Here is an 18251-nt window from a genome sequence, read left to right on the forward strand (position 1 = left end):
AAGTGTGATCATAGAAGCCCAGACCAGCACAATACCACTGAGAAAGAAAAACAAGAAATCCAATAAGAAACCAGCATGGCTACACAAAGATCTCTCTGGCAAATTGAAAGAAAAAAAGGACAAGTGCAAAAAAATGGAAAGAAGGACATACAACTAAGGCAGAATATCAGCAGAGAGCCAGAATCTGCAGAGACTAAGGCAGGATAGCAAAGGCTCAGAACGAACAAAGACTTGCAACAAAAGTCAAAGATATTTTTAAAAGTTTTCCCCCACATATAAATAACAAGAAAAAAATCAAGGAAACAGTCAGTCCACTAAAGAGAGGAAATGGCAAGGAAGTAACAGGCAACAAAGAGAAAGTAGAGCTGCTTATTCCTTGCATCGGTCCTCACGCAAAAAAAAAACTATAGCCCAACCTACCAAAAACATAATTGTAAAAGACAGACTAAAAATAAAAGTTAAAATAAGCAAAAAAAAAAAAAAAATAGTAAGAGAACACCTGTCTGATCTTGATGAATACAAATCACCGGGATCTGCCAGATTACATCCCAGAATTCTAAAGGAGCTGGCAGAGGTCATCTCAGAACCACTGCACCACATCTTTCAAAAATCCTAGAGCACCAGGGAACAACCAGAGGACTGGGAAAGAACTGATGTGGTTCCCATCTTCAAAAAAGGGAAAAAGCCAGACCCAGGAAACTACAGACCAATCAGCCTAACACCAATACCTGGGAAGGTACTGGCAAAGATAATAAAAAAACAGATCTACCAACATCTAGAAACTAGTAAAGTTGTAGCTAGAAGCCAGCATGGGTTTGTTAAAAACAGATCATGCCAAACCAATCTTATTTCATTCTTTGACAAAGTGACTAAATAGTAGACCAGCAAAATACTGTGGACATAGTATATTTGGATTTCAGCAAGGCATTCAACAAAGTAGACCTTAACCTACTTCTTGGTAAACTAGAAAAAAGTGGGATAGACAGCATCAACGCCAGATGGATTTGCAACTGGCTGACAAACTGTACTCAACGAGTAGTCCTTAATGGGTCTAAGTCTACATGGAGGGAAGTAAACAGTGGGGTTCCATCTTAGGCCCAGGACTCTTCCATATCTTCATAAACGACTTAGATGAGGGAATAGAAGGGGATCTTAACACATATCCGGATGATACTAAGCTGGCAGGAATAGCCAACACCCAAGAAGATAGGCTCAAGATCCAGGTGGATCTTGGCAGACTGGAACATTGGGCCCTATCTAACAACATGAAATTCAATGTAGAGAAAAGTAAAGTCCTACACTTAGGCAAGAAAAACCAAAAGGACACATAAAGACCGGGTGAAACCAGGTTTAATAGCAGTAACTGAGAGAGATCTTGGAGTCTTAGTGGACAGCCAGTTAAATATGAGCCAGCTGTGTGCAGCAGCAGCCAAAAAATCCTAAATTGCATTAACAGAAGGATACAATCAAGATCAAGTGAGGTACCAATACCACATAAAGCCTTAGTATAAAAAGACTAGCAAAGGTGCAGAGAAGAGCAACCAGGATGATGAGGGGACTGGAGGCTAAAAGATATGAAGAATGGTTACAGGAACTGGGCCTGGCTAGTCTAGAGAAGAGAAGGACCTAACTCCCTGTGGTGGCTGGGGAATTCTGGGACTTGGAAGTCCACAGATCTTCCGGGGGGGCTGCCTGACTTCTTATTGAGCATTGTCCAAAGAGGCAGGGTTGCCCCAGGCCTCCCTCAGCTGAGAGACCGAGAGAGAGAGAGCAGCCAGGCTGGCATTGCCTGGTGAGACTCCCACGGGCACTGTGTTGGCTGCCTCCATCCCAGGTGATGCCTGGCTTTGCGGAGGACCAGCCCCACCTGTAGCTGAATCCATGCCCCCCCCCCCTCTGGGGCTTCCCACTCAGGGTCACGCCACTTGATTCCTCCTGTTCTGGCCCTGGTGGGACCCCTTCCTCCTCCTTTGGGGAGGAGTTGGGCATCCATCCCAGAAGTGCCCATGGCTTCATTGGGTTCCCTAGCCTGGCTGCTGGACTTCCTGAGACCCGGGGCCTTGGGGGGAGGCTGCCTGATCCACGGCCCCTTCGGCTCCCTTCCTTGCTTCTGTGTCCCCCGCTGCTTGATGGCCCTGCCCTCCCTTGCTGCCTGGCTCCAGGCTGAGGGGTAGCAGCGAGGGGGGAGGGGAGGCAAAGCGCCCACCCACTAAGCAGGCCCTTGCCTCAATGGGGTTGAGTAGCCTTCCTCTCCTTAGTCCATAAAGGGCCGTAAAGAACATAGAGCCTCGTAGGGCTGGAGGGGACCTCGGAGGCCTTCTAGTCCAGCCCGCCCTGCTCCAGGCAGGAGGCCTTACTCCGTCCTAAACTTCACAAAGACGAGTGGCAGGGAGGATGAGGACGACCCTCAGTGGCCACTGGAAACCAGCCCAGAAACGCTGCTGGTTAGCAACTGTCTGTTCCATCATCAGTTCAAATTAGTTCAAAGCCGCAGCGGTGCTGATGAGAAACCTGGTTCTCCGAGTTGTGGCTGTCACAGGGGGGACCCCACAGCTAAGCCCACTGAAGGGGCTTGATAAGGCTTGCTGTGTCCTGGGCTCAAGTGGCCGTGCTTGTGACCTTTGCTGACTGCTCCTGCCAAGCCCAATGGGCAATGGTGAAGCCAGCAGAGGGGGCCAGATGGACAGCTCCTGAGCCTGGAGGGGGTGTGTGTGTTAACAAGGTCCTGGGCAGCCACTTGTCCGAAAGGGTAGAGGGCGTCGAACTCCAGGTGTCACGTTACTATCACGTGACCTATTGCGACGTTTTTCCTTTCACGGAGCTGGGGTGAGCGTGGCCTGCGTGTGACACATCGGGTCCAGGGGCTGCCAGTTTGACACCCTGGAAGAGGGTCTCCTGCTTTAGCAGGGGGTTGAAGACCTCCAAGGCCCCTTCCAGCTCTCTACTGATGGATGGAAGACAGGAGAGCGGGGCTCCAATATTTGAGGGGCTGCCCCAGAGAGGGGGGTTCAAGCTATTTTCCAAGGCACCCGACAAGGAAGAATGGATAGAAACTGATCAAGGGGAGATTCAACCTGGAAACAAGGAGGAATTTTCTGACAGTGAGAACATTCAGCCAATGGAACGGAAGTGGCCTTCAGAAGTTGTGGGAGCTTCGTCCCTGGAGGCTCTCAAGAAGAGACTGGGCTGCCATCTGTCAGAAATGGTGTAGGGTCTCCTGCTTGGGTGGGTGGGTGGGTGGGGAGGGGGTTTGGACTAGATTGCCTACAAGGTCCTTCCCAACTGTTGATCTGTTAAAAGATTAAGCAGCAGCCCCCAAGCTGTGGATTTGCGGAACTGCAGCGGAAGGGGCTGCCCTGCCGGTCTTGGGGTTTGGTGGCCGCTGGCAGGATGGGCTGGAGGAGTCGTGGGGGGGGGAGGAAGACTGGATACTGTGACCGAGTCCTTAAGGGGAAGCGCCTGGGCTGCGGCCAGTTCCTGGCTTGTCAGGGGTTGAGAAGGGCCCCCAGGCCCCCGAGCGTAGACCCCTCTTTCTTCTCCCAGTTTCCTCCTAGCACCCAGAACTTCCAGGAGGCCCAGAGCCAGCTGAACCAGGCTGCAGCCGGCTTGAACCAGTCAGCCAATGAGCTGGTGCAGGCATCGCGGGGGACGCCCCAGGACCTGGCCAAGGCTTCCGGCAAGTTTGGCCAGGACTTCAATGAGTTCCTACAGGCCGGGGTGGAGATGGCTGGACAGTCCCAGGTAAGAGCTGCCTGGCTGGGCGGGGAAGCTCTCCAGTGAGCACCCAGAAGGGGCACCTCATCCACAGCCGGTGTGGGCGTGGTGGGAGGTACCAGCAGGACGCTTGGGAGGGCATAGCCCAGGTGGGATGCGAAGTGAAGGCATGAGCTGCTCCAGAGGTTGCTCCGGACGGTGGCCAGGGCAGGTTCCCAGGGTGGCCCTGGGCAAGGGAGCTGGGTGTGCAGCATCAGGCCCCCTGTGACTGGCAGGCCGGGTGAGGCCGGGGGGGTTTCAGAGCAGAGAGGGCTGGGGGTGGTAAACATGCTCCCTTTCCCTGCAAGGCAGTTCCAGTGCTGGGGGAGGGGAGGGGAAACCTTCGGGGTCCTTCTCCCTGGGGGAGGGGAGTCTGCTTGGTGGAGTCTGAAGGTCCAGCACAGCGGCCCCGGGGGGGGGGGGCTGAGCAGGCCAGGCCAGAAGTTGGGTCTGGGGTGGGATTAGGGCCAGCCAGATCCCTCTTCGCTCTGGGCATCCTTGGAGGTCACAGGCGCTGCCCGGGTGGGAGGAGGCTGGCCAAGGCTCAGCTGCCCTTGGGGACTAAGAGCTCAGGCTGCCGAGGAACCTCGGGCTCGGCACGGCCATCATTGCCCCAAAAGGGCTGGGAAGTCCCAGGGCAAAAGGGGAAGGAGGCCCGGTGGGTTTGGCTGCTTGCTCTGGGAGCTGCCCCGGAGAATCTGGGCAGGGGAGGGGGCAGCCCCTGTTCAGCCCAGGGAGGGGGCCGGGCAGGTGCGGTCCGAGGGCCTGATGACCCCCTCTGTCTCTCCCCTGCAGTCCAAGGAGGCCCAGGGCCAGCTGGTGTCCAACCTGAAGGGCATCTCCCTCTCCTCCAGCAAGTTGCTCCTGGCAGCCAAAGCGCTCTCCGCAGACCCTGCAGCGCCCAACCTCAAGAACCAGCTGGCGGCAGCTGCCCGGTACATGGCCCCTCCCCGCCGAGGGCTGCCCCCCCTCGTGGGCAAGGCAGGAGGGAGGGGTGAGGGCAAGAGAGCCCAGGGCTGAGGGCAGGGCGGGCTTCATGGCAGCGCCTCTTCCTTCCTTCCCTCCCCCCAACCCTGGCAGGGCTGTGACGGACAGCATCAACCAGCTGATCACCATGTGCACCCAGCAGGCCCCGGGCCAGAAGGAGTGTGACAACGCTCTGCGGGAGCTGGAGGTGAGCTGGCCCCGCCCAGGGGAGGGCAGGTGCCCTGAGGCTGACTGGGGGGAGGGCAGGGCAGCCTGCCTGGGGCTCAGCTGACTCCTCCCCTCCAGACGGTGCGAGAGCTTCTGGAGAACCCCAGCCAGGCCGTCAGCGACATGTCCTACTTCAACTGCCTGGACAGCGTCATGGAGAACTCCAAGGTGAGCGTCCCTGGAGGCCCTCAAGTCTCCCAGAGGCTCAGGGCAGCTGTCCAGACGGGGTGGGGGTGGTGCAGGGGGGGCCCTCTGGAACCTCTTCTCCCTCCCCCTTTAAAAGCCGGCTCTCTCCGGATGGCAGGGGAAGCCGCTTCTTGCCGTTCCAGTGCCAGAAGCCCTCAGGACCCATAGTTCCCTGCACACACAGGCACACACAGGCCCACTCGTGCCTCCCTGCCTTCTGTCTCCTGCAGGTGCTGGGCGAGGCCATGGCTGGCATCTCACAGAATGCCAAGTACAGCAAGCTGCCAGAGTTTGGCGACTCCGTCAGCACAGCCTCCAAGGCCCTCTGCGGCTTCACAGAAGCGGCTGCCCAGGTGGGCTGCCCAGTCCCTCGTGAGACGAGGGGGGGGGGGGAATGCTCCCAACTGTGGAGCAGAGACGTTGCTGTGGGGGAGGGCTGTCTTCCCTGCTCTTGGGACTCCCCCCTCCATGCTCTCTGTTGCAGGCAGCCTATTTGGTTGGCGTTTCTGACCCCAACAGCCAGGCTGGTCAGCAGGGCCTGGTGGACCCCACCCAGTTTGCCAGAGCCAACCAAGCGATCCAGATGGCCTGCCAGAACCTGATCGACCCGGCCTGCACGCAGTCCCAGGTAGTGGCCACCTGTGGCCGGGAAGGGAAGGTGGACGTTTCCAGGGAGAAATTTCTTAGCAATTAGAAAAATTAATCAGGGCACCAACATGGAGGGGGGGGTGTTTCAAGAAGACACTGGACGACTCCCTGTCCAGAATGGGATGCAGGGCAGGGGTGTCAAGCTCCATTGAGGGCCGCATCAGGGTTGCCTTTGACCTTGGAGGGCCAGGTGGGTGGGCTGGCATTTGTCACAGGCTCAAGATGCATATTCCCCTCCTCCTTCTTTCTCTCCACACTTCTTTACAAGAACCATTTTTCTATCTCTTCTACCAGATATTACATTTATTACTTATTCTTCATACTCTACTAAACTTTTTATTTCTAAGTTTATACCCCATTGTTTAATAGTAAACTGCTTTTCCAGGCAGAAAAGCTATTTAGACTACCGTAATTTTATTATTCAATAGCATAAATAACACAATAATGCAAGGTCTAACAGCAGAGGTAAATTTCCAGGTTAGTAAATAGAAATGGCTGCCAATTATAGATGGTTGGTTGTAGATTAAATGGATCTACAGTATGTAAAATCAGGCATTAAACTGTGGTATGAACATAGGATGTGCCTTGTTTTCCATCCAGTTCAGGCACTTACTTGAGGTAACCCAGCCCAATCCAGTCCTCCTGCAGCACTCGGCCAGCCGGCTGAAAAGAGGGTGCAGGGGCCCCTCCAGAGTGCTGCTGGAGGCCATGCAGGTAGAAAACAGGCCTCGCGGGGAGCCCCCCGTTTTCGGCTGGCCGAGTGCTGCAGCAGGAGGAAATGGACTGTTTTGGCTGGCAGAGGCACCCCGAGCCAGATCTCAGCACCCCGAAGGCCAAATCCGGCCGGTGGGCCTTCAGTTTGACACCCCTGGTAGAGAGACTCCTGCCTGAGCAGGGGGTTGGACTAGAAGACCTCCAAGGTCCCTTCCAGCTCTCTCATTCTGCTACACATTGGGCAGGGCCTGGAGCCAGGCAGTTGTGAAGGCAGCCCCTCTAGCCAGCGACACTCCTCACACGGAGGCCGCGGGCACACAGGGGGTGGGGGCCGATTCCCTGAGCCGCCTTGGGGCCTCCTTGCCTTCCGCAGGTCTTGTCGGCTGCTACCATTGTGGCCAAGCACACGTCTGCCCTGTGCAATACTTGCCGACTGGCCTCCTCCCGCACCGCCAACCCAGTGGCCAAGCGCCAGTTTGTCCAGTCCGCCAAGGAGGTAGCCAACAGCACAGCCAACCTCGTCAAGACCATCAAGGTAGCCCCCCACCCCGGATCCCCAGGGGATAGGAAAGGGATGTTCCTCAGAGAGCAGCGAGAGCCCTGTGCTGGGGGGGCCACGGAAGGCAAAGCCCCCCGGGGGAGAAGGCCCAGGGCTGGCAAGCTGAGCGGCTACATTGGCGCTGCATGCTTAGGCCATATGCTCTCTGGGTCTGACCACGGAGATGGGCTCCAACAGCAGGTTTTAGGTGCTTTGCCACATCATCCTGCAACGGCCGGGGTGGGGGGTGGCCCGCTGCTGGGGGTGCACTGCAGGCTGTCCCTCCTCCGGCTTGGCTGTGTGGCTGCCTCTCGGCTTTCCGTGGGCCGGGGGTCTCTGTGGGGCGAGAAGTGGCTGGTTCTGGGCTCCGGGAGCTTTTCCTTCACGGCATGGAAGGTAAGGGCCCCACGGGGGTCTCCCCGCAGGCCTTGGATGGCGCTTTCACCCCAGAGAACCGCGAGCGCTGCCGCGAAGCCACAGCCCCGCTGATCGAAGCGGTGGAGAACCTGACCGCCTTCGCCTCCAATCCCGAGTTTGCCACCATCCCCGCCCAGATCAGCCCAGAGGTAGGCAGAGGTTGCCGGGGGCGGGAAGGGGGAAGGGCCTGCTCTGAGCAGCCCTTGGCCGGTCGCCCTGGAGTGACCCCGTGCCAATTGCCTGTAGGGGCGCAGGGCCATGGAGCCCATCCTCTCCTCTGCCAAGACCATGTTGGAGAGCTCGGCTGGCCTCATCCAGACCGCTCGCTCGCTGGCCGTCAACCCAAGGGACCCTCCCAAGTGGTCGGTGCTGGCGGGCCATTCGCGCACCGTCTCCGACTCCATCAAGAAGCTGATCACCAACATGAGGTGGGCGCCCCGCGTAGCTCCAGGTCTGGGAGGAGCCCTGGCCTCGGAGGCAGCGGGCAAGCGGATCCCCCTGGCCGTGGGGAGCTGCCGGCAAAGGATCGGAATCGGCCCGGGGGAGGGGGGGCGCTGAGAGGCAGGGGCTCCTTCCCCAGCATCCTCATGGGCTCCAAGGAGGATAATTTGGGCATTCCTTTTTAGCAGTTGCCTGGTTTATTAACTGTCCACGATTATGATGTGGCCGATTCTTGCATTTATTACCTTTGCAGGCCTGCTAAGAAAAACCAGAAAAATGGTATTAAGCACAGTCACGCTTTCACTTAGGGACCACTTTGCTTCATGACTTGAGTTGCCAGTCCCAGTTCTGGTCACTAAACAGAGAGGGAGGGAGAGAGAGAGCTGTCCATTCACAAACCTGGAATGTCTGGAAATCTCTGGAAAACCAACTCCCTCTGCCCTCCAAATTGTTGGCAGCATGTTGGCATCTCTGTGGCTGGCAGAACCAGGGAGGGGAGAACAGATGAGGCAGCCATGTGGAGGGGAGGAAGTAGGGAGGTGCCCAAGGGTGCACATCTGGTTCCCATTGCCGCCCACAGGGACAAGGCCCCTGGCCAGAGGGAGTGCGACGAGGCCATTGAAACGCTGAACAGGTGCGTCCGCGACGTGGACCAGGCCTCCTTGGCAGCCATCAGCCAGCAGCTGGCGCCTCGCGAAGGCATCTCCCAGGAGGTGAGGAGGGGCTCCGCTCGTGCTGGGGGAGCAGCCAGGCGGTGGGCTTCTGGGGAGAGGCTGACCGCTAGTTCTCCAAGGTGCCTGGGGGGGCTGCCCGTCTCCGGCAGTGCAGAAGAGGAAGAGGAGGCCGGGGCAGAGACTGCAGGCCCTCCAGCGCCAAGAGGGCCCTGCTCAGCTTCTGGGGGGGAGGAGAATGGCCCTCCCCCAACAGGTGCTCAGGACAGACTCCTTCCGCAGGCCCTGCACAACCAGATGCTCACAGCTGTTCAGGAGATCAGCAACCTCATTGAACCCGTGGCAGGAGCTGCTCGTGCTGAGGCCTCCCAGCTGGGCCACAAGGTGAGGCCTCCGCCGCCAGGGCCAAGCGGGCAGGCTGCCCCGGGCGGTCCGTGGCCTGGGGTCTCCCAGGCTGCACTCCTCTAGCCCCCTCCCCTTCTTGAGGCAGCTGGGGGGGAGGGGCTCCACTCCCACTACGGGGCTTTGAACCTCTGCAGCCCCTCCCACCCCCGCTCACCCGCCTGCCCTGTGCGGGTTCGAGGCCCTCGTGTTGCTCTAGGCCAGAAGAGCCCTCCTGGCTGCCTGCATTGTGCCATCCTGGCTCCTTTGGCAGCAGATTCTTGGGGGCACACGGTCCAAAAGCTGATCACACACAGCCATTGTAGTCTTCCGGCCATGGTCTGTGGCCCAAACCCAGTCCGTCCTCCTCAGCGGATGTAGCCCCTCCTCTCCCTGCCCCGTGGGAGGCCGGAAACCATCCCGCAGGGAGACGGGTTTGAGGACAGGCGGCTGACACACAGACCCCCCCCAGCCTTTCGGGTGCTTCGCTTGCCCCGCAGGCTGACCCCCAATACGTTGGTCTCCTTTGCCTTCCTGGAGGGCCAGCAGAAAGTCACCCAAGATAAATGCAGCTGGTAGTCTGGTTTTTGAGTGGCAGCTACGTGAAGACTGCGTCGAGCAGAACGTGGCCAGTGGTAGGGTTAGGGGGCCATGGCGGAAGAGCAGCCGAGGTGTCTCCATCCCTGGAGGCTTCTCAGAGGGAGAGGCTGGCCGCTTGTTCCGGGAACGCACCAGGGATGCTCCCCCATCCACAGCCCTGAGACCTTCTGGGGAGGGGCTGGGCAGTTGAAGGGGCAAAGCTGAAGACCCTGAGACTTGGGACTCCAGCCAGGAAAGCTTCAAGGAGTAAAAATGCTGTTCTGGGCTTCAATTGACCTCCCTGGGGGAAAGTCGGCTCCAGCAGGCAGTGACTGGCCACAGCCCTGGGGTTGCTTTCCGGGAACTGCGATCTTTGAAAGTGGGACGTGGCCCTCAATGCAGGGGGGTGGGGGGCCCTTGGGATGGCATGGCGTTCATCCTCAGGTGGGTGATGATGAGCCCAGGGCCGAGGCCCAGAAGGCTGCGGGAGGGCTGCCAATCTGGGGGCTGGACGCGACGGGGCCGCTCTGGAGCGCGGTGGGAGCCTCCCAGGTCCCTTGTCTGAGCCTTGGCCAGCGGTGCTCCCCTCACCACCCAGCTCTGGAGGGGCGTGCCTTCGCTTGGTGAGAAAGACGGAAAGCCCCCGGGGCCCTGAAGAAGGCGGGGGAGGCTCAGGGGGAAGCGGGCGGGCTGGGCTGGAAGGTCCCCCTTGGCCCCAGCCCTCTGGTCCTCAGGACTGGCCCCCTCGTTTGGCTTGGGGGTGGAGCCTTGATTGCCCAACCCCCTGCTGCTCCATCTCAGGGATGCCCCTTCCCTTCCCCTTCTCTCCTCCTCCTCCTCCTCCTCCAGGTCTCCCAGCTGGCCCAGTACTTTGAGCCCCTGGTCATGGCCGCGGTGGGCGCGGCCTCCAAGATGCTGAATCACCAGCAGCAAATGACCCTTCTGGACCAGACCAAGACACTGGCGGAGTCCGGCCTGCAGATGCTCTACACGGCCAAGGAGGCCGGGGGGAACCCCAAGGTATCCGTGGGGCTGGCCCCGGAGGCGCGTGTGAGTGGGGAGGCTGTGGCCAGGGCCTGACGGGGGCCTCTCTCTGCAGCAGGCGGCCCACACGCAGGAGGCCCTGGAGGAGGCAGCGCAGATGATGAGGGAGGCGGTGGAAGACCTCACGGCCACCCTGAACGAGGCCGCCAGTGCCGCGGGGGTGGTAGGCGGCATGGTGGACTCTATCAGGCAGGCCATCAACCAGGTGAGCAGGGAAACCAGGCTCCGGCCCCCCCCCTTTGGCACTAGGGGCCTTGCCGAACCCCAGGGGGGGGTTCAGGAGGAGCCAGAGAGGCCCAGGGGAGACCTTGGGGAGCCTTTGCTGCCCAGTCTCTTGGGGCGCTGAAATCACCCCCAGAAAGTGGCGGGGAGGGGGACACAGGCGTATGCTGAGAAGCAGGGCAGCAGCCCCTCTCCTGGGCTCTCTCCTTCCATTGGGCAGCTGGACGAGGGTCCGATGGGAGAGCCCGAAGGCACCTTTGTGGACTACCAGACCACCATGGTGAAGACGGCCAAGGCCATCGCTGTGACGGTGCAGGAGATGGTGAGCTGATTGGATGACTTCTTGGGGAAGGGTGGGCTTTGGGCACGAGGGCTGGCCTCCTTCCTTGCCCCCTTTCCTACCTCTTGTCTTACGCTGCCGCCACAGGTGACCAAATCCACCACCAACCCGGATGAACTTGGCACCTTGGCCAACCAGCTCACCACAGACTATGGGCACCTAGCCCTGCAGGCCAAGCCCGCTGCCCTCACGGCCGAGAATGAAGAGGTGAGGGAGGGCCCGAGAGTTGGGGCAGGGGAGCACCCAGAGGCTGTTGCAGAAACACCCTGGCAACGGAGAGCCCGCCAGGGGGGTCGATTTCCTGGCAGCCAGTGAGGCCCTTCCTTGAATTCAATGCTCCCCTCCAGATTGGCGCCCACATTAAGAACAGAGTGCAGGAGCTGGGCCACGGCTGTGCCGCTCTCGTGACCAATGCCGGAGCCCTCCAGTGCAGCCCCAGCGACGCCTACACCAAGAAGGAGTTGATCGAATGCGCCCGCAAGGTTTCTGAGAAGGTGACTGCAGCCGGGCCTGGGCGAAAGAGTCCCCCTCGTGCCTCCCCCCCCCCCCAGCCTAGGTGCGTATTGGGGATCCGACCCCCAGACCATAGCGAGTGTCATCCTGCCTTTGCTCCCCTGCAGGTTTCACACGTGCTGGCCGCCCTCCAGGCTGGCAACCGGGGCACCCAGGCATGCATCACCGCAGCCAGTGCTGTGTCGGGCATCATCGCCGATCTCGACACCACCATCATGTTTGCCACCGCTGGAACCCTCCACCGGGAGAATGCGGAGACCTTCGCTGACCACAGGTCGTGGCTCCTGTGGGCTGGTGGGCGGGAGCTCCTGACGCCTCGGCCTCCAGCGGGCTCTGATGGGCTTTTTCCTCAGCAGGGAAGGGATCTTGAAGACAGCCAAAGCGCTGGTGGAAGACACCAAAGTGCTGGTGCAGAATGCCACTGCGAGCCAGGAGAAATTGGCCCAGGCTGCGCAGTCCTCGGTGACGACCATCACACGCCTGGCAGAGGTGGTGAAGCTGGGAGCTGCCAGTTTGGGCTCTGAGGACCCTGAGACTCAGGTCAGGACCGCGGCCGCAGGTGGCAGGTAGGCATGCCTGGGTGGGTCCCGGCTGCTCTGCCTCATCTTGCCCTCCTTTCTGTGCCCAGGTGGTCCTGATCAACGCAGTCAAGGATGTCGCTAAAGCCCTGGGAGACCTGATCAGTGCCACCAAAGCCGCCGCTGGCAAGTCTGGGGACGATCCTGCCGTATACCAGCTGAAGAACTCCGCGAAGGTCAGGGCGGAGACGGGTGCCGGCTGAGCGTGGGCCTGGTGGAGCCCTCCTGCTTGGGGTGGGGGAGGTGGGGCAGGCACCACACGAGGCAGATGGCCAGCTGGTCCTTGAGCATCTCTCTGGCTGGTTGTCGGCAGGTGATGGTCACCAACGTCACGTCGCTCTTGAAGACCGTCAAAGCCGTGGAGGACGAGGCCACAAAGGGGACACGGGCACTGGAGGCCACCATCGAACACATTCGGCAGGAGCTGGCGGTGAGGGCTGGTCCCCCTGCTCCCCGTAACCACTGGCTGGCTGACCGCCCGCTCTCCCGGGCTGACTCCTCCTCCTCCTCCTCCTCCAGGTGTTCTGCTCCCAGGTGCCCCCTGCCAAGACCTCTACGCCGGAAGACTTCATTCGCATGACAAAAGGCATCACCATGGCAACAGCCAAGGCGGTGGCAGCTGGCAACTCCTGCCGGCAGGAAGATGTGATAGCCACAGCCAACCTGAGCCGCCGTGCCATTGCTGACATGCTGCGCTCTTGCAAGGTGGCGTCATTTCTCAGGGCGGGGGGCGAGAGCAGGGTCAGCGGGGTGTTCGGAGAGGAAGAAGGTGTCTGACCATGCACTCATTTGACAAGCAACCGGGGGCTGGATGCAGGGGCACCCCTCCAACGGGGTCTCGCAGCCCTCCTCCGGTGGGCAGCTCTGGGCGCAGAGGACAGCCCCTCGCCCTTCCGCGTCGGGCTGGCAACCACCTGTCCGTCTCTCTCCTTCCAGGAAGCTGCGTGCCATCCAGACGTGGGCAGTGAGGTGCGGCACCGAGCGCTGCACTTTGGCAAGGAGTGTGCTCGTGGCTACCTGGAGCTTCTGGAGCATGTCCTGGAGGTAGGTGCCTGTCCCTCCCCAAGCCCGCCCCCAATGGCCCGCCCTCCTCCTTCTCCTCGGCCCAGCCTTTGAGTGCGCCCTGCATGCACTGCCTGCCGGGGGTGGGGAATGAAAGACCACGGGGGGCTGGGGAAAGGGCTAGGGGTGCCCTCGGATGACCGCCTTCCCCCTGCGTGGTGGGAGGGGGTGGGGCGCTGGCCTTTGTGCCAGGGCGGGGCAATTCCAACCGGCAGAAGCAGCCCCCCCATGCAGGGAGGTCAGCCTACGCCTAGGTCCCTGTCCCTGGCTGGCCAGGCTGCCCAGGGGCAGGGGAAGCCCCGGGCCTGTGAGTTGTGGAAGCCCCATGGGACAGGGGGCTCTGGCTGCTTGGACCCCCGGCTGGCTCTCCCAACCCGTCCGGCCAAACCCAGACCTTCCTCCCTTTCCACTCCAGCCCTTCCCAGCTTCCCTGCTCCCTTTTGCCTCCGCTGCCGCCTTCGCCCCTCCCAGGCAGCGGTGGGCCCGGTGGGGCCTGAGGGTGCCCAGCATGACTCCTCCTTCCTCAGATCCTGCAGAAGCCCAGCCACGACCTGAAGCAGCAGCTGGCCGGCTACTCCAAGCGGGTGGCTGGCTCCGTCACGGAGCTCATCCAGGCGGCCGAAGCCATGAAAGGTAGGCGGGGATGCCGGAGACTGCCCTCCCCCCCTCCTCCCCCTCCTCCTCGCAGGGCAAGGGGCCTCCAGCCAGAATTCCCTGCTGTGCTCAATCGGTTGAGTGGTGGGTCCACCCAACAGGCTGCACTTGCACAAAGTAATGGGCGGGGCGGGGGGGGTGAGGCCCGCGGTGCGAACGCCGTGGGGCTCCAGCTTCAGGAAAGGAGGGAGCTTCTCAGGGAGGGCAGCCCCCGTGGAAGGGGAGCCGGGGTTTCCCCCTGATGCCGCTTGTCTCCTGCAGGGACTGAGTGGGTGGATCCCGAGGACCCCACGGTCATTGCCGAAAATGAGCTGTTGGGGGCAGCCGCTGCGATCGAGGCTGCAGCAAAGAAGCTGGAGCAGCTGAAGCCGCGAGCCAAGCCCAAGGTGCTCCCCCTCCCCAGCAGCACACGGGAGTCGCTGCCCGCTATGCTCTGCCCCTTCCATGCCACCCCTGGCGGGAGGAGGGGTGGGGGGTGGGGCGGCCCCACTTGCTGCACCGGAACTGCCGGCTCCAGGGAGAGCCTGGGCAGCCCCACACGGCAGCCCCACACGGCAGGCCACGGCTTGCCCCCCTGGGAAGACGGGGACCTGTGCCAGCCGGGCATCCTGGGGCTTTGGCATGCCCGTTTCCAGCACACCGGGGGAGGGTGGAATGCTCCCTCCGGCTCAGAGCCCCAGGCATGGCTGCCCCTAACGGCCCCCTCCCTCTCCAGCAAGCAGATGAGAGCCTCAACTTCGAAGAGCAGATCCTGGAGGCAGCCAAGTCCATCGCTGCGGCCACCAGCGCTCTGGTGAAGGCAGCCTCTGCGGCCCAGAGGGAGCTGGTGGCCCAAGGCAAGGTGAGGGGGAGGAGGGGGGCGCCTGGGCAGGAAGCCCTCAAGTCTGGCCTGGAGCTGAACACACCTCGTCCTGCCTCTCCCCCCCAGGTGGGCGCCATCCCAGCCAATGCCCTGGATGACGGACAGTGGTCTCAAGGCCTCATTTCAGCCGTGAGTGTGGAGGGGGATGGCGGGAGGCTTAGAAGGGCCTCCTTTCATTGCGGAGGGAGGCCTGTCTGCTCTCTCCGGGTGGGCAGGGGGAGCCCTTTGCTCGAACCAGGGACCCACCAAGCTCCTCCCCACCCACCCTGTCAATCAGAGAAGGGGGGGGGCTCCCTAGGCCACGGCAGAGGCTTCCAGGGCACTCGGGTCCAGGTGGGCCCTTTGTGGCGGTGCCCGCCGCTTCCTCACCCCTTGATCGCCTCCCTCCTCCTCCTCCTGCCAAGGCCCGGATGGTGGCTGCTGCCACCAACAACCTCTGTGAAGCTGCCAACGCGGCCGTCCAAGGCCATGCCAGCGAAGAGAAGCTCATCTCCTCGGCCAAGCAGGTGGCGGCCTCCACGGCGCAGCTACTGGTGGCGTGTAAGGTGAAGGCAGACCAGGACTCCGAGGCCATGAAGCGCCTGCAGGTGAGGAGGGCAGAGGAGGAGTTGAGAGAGGGTGCCCACCTTCCCCGTGGTCCCAGGGGCCACGTGGACCTCTCTCGGGTCCAATTCAGGCCCTGGTGGACTCAGTCAGGGCCGGGCCTCCGGCCAGCACACTGGCTCCAGAGCCCGGGCAGCCCTGCTGCTGGAGGCCCCAACAGTCCACCCCTCGCCAGCCCGACCGGCTCCTCCAGCAGAGGCAGCAATTGGCTGGAAGGTTCCCCGGAAGGATTGGGGCCCTGTGCACTGCCTCCCCCTCAGGGGTCTGCAGGCACAGGGTGACCGAGCCCACCCCAGTGGGTAACCCCCGTCCCTCCCGAATCCTCCAGGCGGCCGGCAATGCGGTCAAGAGGGCCTCGGACAACCTGGTGAAGGCGGCACAGAAGGCGGCGGCCTTCGAGGACGAGGAGAACGCGACGGTGGTGGTGAAGGAGCGGATGGTCGGGGGGATCGCGCAGGTCAGGGTCCCCCCAGGAGGGGCTGGAGAGGGGCCGGAGGGGCTTCTCCTGTGGTGACCGCTGCCCCTTCCTTCTCCTCAGATCATCGCTGCCCAGGAAGAGATGCTGCGCAAAGAGCGGGAACTGGAGGAGGCGCGCAAGAAGCTGGCCATGATCCGGCAGCAGCAGTACAAGTTCCTGCCCTCTGAGCTGCGGGACGAAGGGCAGAACTGAGCTGCTCCAAGCAAGGGCGGCCCTCCTCCTAGCCGGGCCCCGGGGCCCTTGCCGCCAGGCCCACTGCTCCTCCTGCGCGAGCCCCGAAGCCCCCTTGTGCGCTACTCTGGGCTGCCTTCCTGGGCTGCCCCTCCCGGGAGCTTTCCCTGTGCCTTGGCTGCCTGCGCAGCCTGATTGTCTTGGGGGGCTGTGGAGCCCCCTTGGGGCTGTGCAATCGGCGGGGAGGGCGGACCACGGGCTCTGCCCACCCCTCCTAGTCTCTGCCTCTGGGCATTCTGCCTTAAGGGTGGGCACTGCTGGCCTCTGGCCGAAGGCTCTGCCCTCTGATTCCCAAGTGCCTGCCAGACCCCCACAGCCCTCCCACCTCGCTTGGCTGCCCCCACCTCCTGAGCCTCCTTCCCCTGTGGCGGGAGCCCCTCTCCTGCACAAGCCCCCCAGTGCCGCTGTGCTTGACCGCATCCGGGACCATTCGCCCGCTGAGGCTTCTCACCTGTTTGTACTTTTGATACACCCCTAAGGCAGGGAACCCAGGCCTGGGAAGCGGGAGGGCGAGGGGTCTGCTTCCCAGCCCCTCGGGCTGTCTGGGAAGGCCTGGTCTGCAATAAACGGTTTCCTCTGCTCTCCCGCCTCTCTCTGCACCCTCCTTCGTGGCCCCAGCAGCTCCCGTGGCCCTTGGGGACGGGAGGAACGGGGCTCCGGTGTGGGAGGAGGAGCGCACGTCGCCCGGCCTCAGCAGCCTCTCTAGCTCTTGGGAGAAGGGCAGCCTCAGGCCACGCCGAGCCATGCTGCTGGGTGGGGGCTCCTTCCCTCTCTCTCCCCTCGAGGAGAGTCCCACACCTGCTGGCCAGGGCTCCCAGGGGCAGGCCCACACCTCCGCGGCAGCAGTCCCCAGAAGACTGGTCCTCTTGCTGGCTGGGATGACCCTTGCAGAGGGTCCCAGAGGAGCCCACCCTCGCCCGGCTGCCCTGGATGTCAGGGCTGCGCCAGGCTCCTGCCACCCTTCCCACTGGGCGCCTGGGCACGGGTCTCTGCGCACTGCTCCCAGCACGTTCCTTCCCTGGCCGGGGGGGTGTCCTGATCTGGCACAGGAAGAGGGGCAGGCCTGGGCTGGTGGGGGGGGAGAGGCAGGAGGAGGGGCATGGCCAGCCCCCCCCCCCCAGGCAGGGAGAGGGGGGGGCTTGCCGTACAGCCTCCTGCCTTCCCCTGGGCCTTGTGGGGTCTTTGATCCTCCCTGACTGGAGCCTTGGTGAGCGTTGCCCTCCCGGGTGCTCCCTTCCCTTGGCAATGGCGCAATCCTACTCGGGGGTGGGGGAGCAAAGGCAGAAATCCGGCCCTGCTTGCACGTTGGCTCCTCAGCCCCCTCTTGCTGAGGAAACACACACACACGGCCACTGGGGAGGGGGCAAGGTCTGTCCCAGAGGATGGTGGGGGCTGCAGGCTTTGCTCCTGTGGCTCCCCAGGTGGGTTTTGGGGCTTCCTGAGGGGGCAGGAGTTGGGGTTCTGAGGGTGGGCACTGCCCTGTGCCCCAAGATCAGGGATGGCAGCAGGGAAGGGGTCCTGCTGCTCGTGAAGGCTCCGGAGGAGGATCCCCGACCTGATCCTCCGTCAGATGGGCACGGTGCCCCTAAATCTGCCACCCGGAAGGAACTCTGCTGCCAGTCCCCCTGCAACCGGGGGGCGTGGGGGACGGGACACACACACACACCCAGGTTTCAGGTGGGCTCAGCCTGCACTTTGCCCTTCCCTAACACGCCCCCCCCTTCCCACCTTGGCTATCACAGTAGTTCCAGGATATGGGATCTGCCCACCACCTGCCGAAGAGCCCAGCGCCCTGAACAGAGACGGGCCGTGCAAGGGCCGCTAAATCCCCGGCTGCCTGCCCAGAGCCAGAAATAGCCCGCTGGGGGTGATTTGATGGACAGGGATCAAGGAAGGCCTCCCTGATCCCCACCTGTTCCGCGCCCATCACACCAGTGGGGTGAGCCAGCAGGCAGCCTGCCCTACAGCCTGGGGCTGCCCAGAGGGAGGGATGCGCTGTGCCTCCCTGCACCTGTTGAATGAGCCGTTCCTGGCCCCGGGAATTTACGCAGCAGCTTGGCTGCAAACGAGGGAGCCAGGCACCCTTTGAGCTCATTCGTTCAGCAGCCGATCTTTTGTTCCCCACCCTGTTTAGAGTTTAGC

At 61.8% G+C, this 18251-nt stretch overlaps 1 protein-coding gene across 1 annotated transcript in view; it reads left to right on the forward strand.

The window, feature by feature from the left end:
• TLN1 (talin 1) overlaps positions 1-16690 on the forward strand; it is a 35272-nt gene extending 18582 nt beyond the window's left edge. Inside the window, 29 exon segments of the mRNA XM_026684978.2 lie at positions 3544-3741; positions 4549-4688; positions 4834-4927; positions 5026-5115; positions 5364-5486; positions 5618-5761; positions 6869-7030; positions 7459-7599; positions 7697-7878; positions 8472-8604; positions 8845-8946; positions 10372-10542; positions 10622-10771; positions 11009-11110; positions 11216-11335; positions 11476-11622; positions 11749-11915; positions 11998-12181; positions 12270-12395; positions 12533-12649; positions 12739-12924; positions 13156-13263; positions 13809-13914; positions 14197-14321; positions 14651-14776; positions 14864-14926; positions 15202-15384; positions 15729-15857; positions 15939-16690. Coding sequence (XP_026540763.2) covers positions 3544-3741; positions 4549-4688; positions 4834-4927; positions 5026-5115; positions 5364-5486; positions 5618-5761; positions 6869-7030; positions 7459-7599; positions 7697-7878; positions 8472-8604; positions 8845-8946; positions 10372-10542; positions 10622-10771; positions 11009-11110; positions 11216-11335; positions 11476-11622; positions 11749-11915; positions 11998-12181; positions 12270-12395; positions 12533-12649; positions 12739-12924; positions 13156-13263; positions 13809-13914; positions 14197-14321; positions 14651-14776; positions 14864-14926; positions 15202-15384; positions 15729-15857; positions 15939-16070 — 3951 coding nt within the window. The 3' untranslated portion in view covers positions 16071-16690.
• The last annotated feature ends 1561 nt before the right edge of the window (positions 16691-18251 follow it).

This window comes from Notechis scutatus, chromosome 2, assembly GCF_049901735.1.
Source record: "Notechis scutatus isolate UNSWTSFEM ecotype Mainland chromosome 2, rNotScu1.2, whole genome shotgun sequence".
NCBI classification, from domain to species: domain Eukaryota; kingdom Metazoa; phylum Chordata; class Lepidosauria; order Squamata; family Elapidae; genus Notechis; species Notechis scutatus.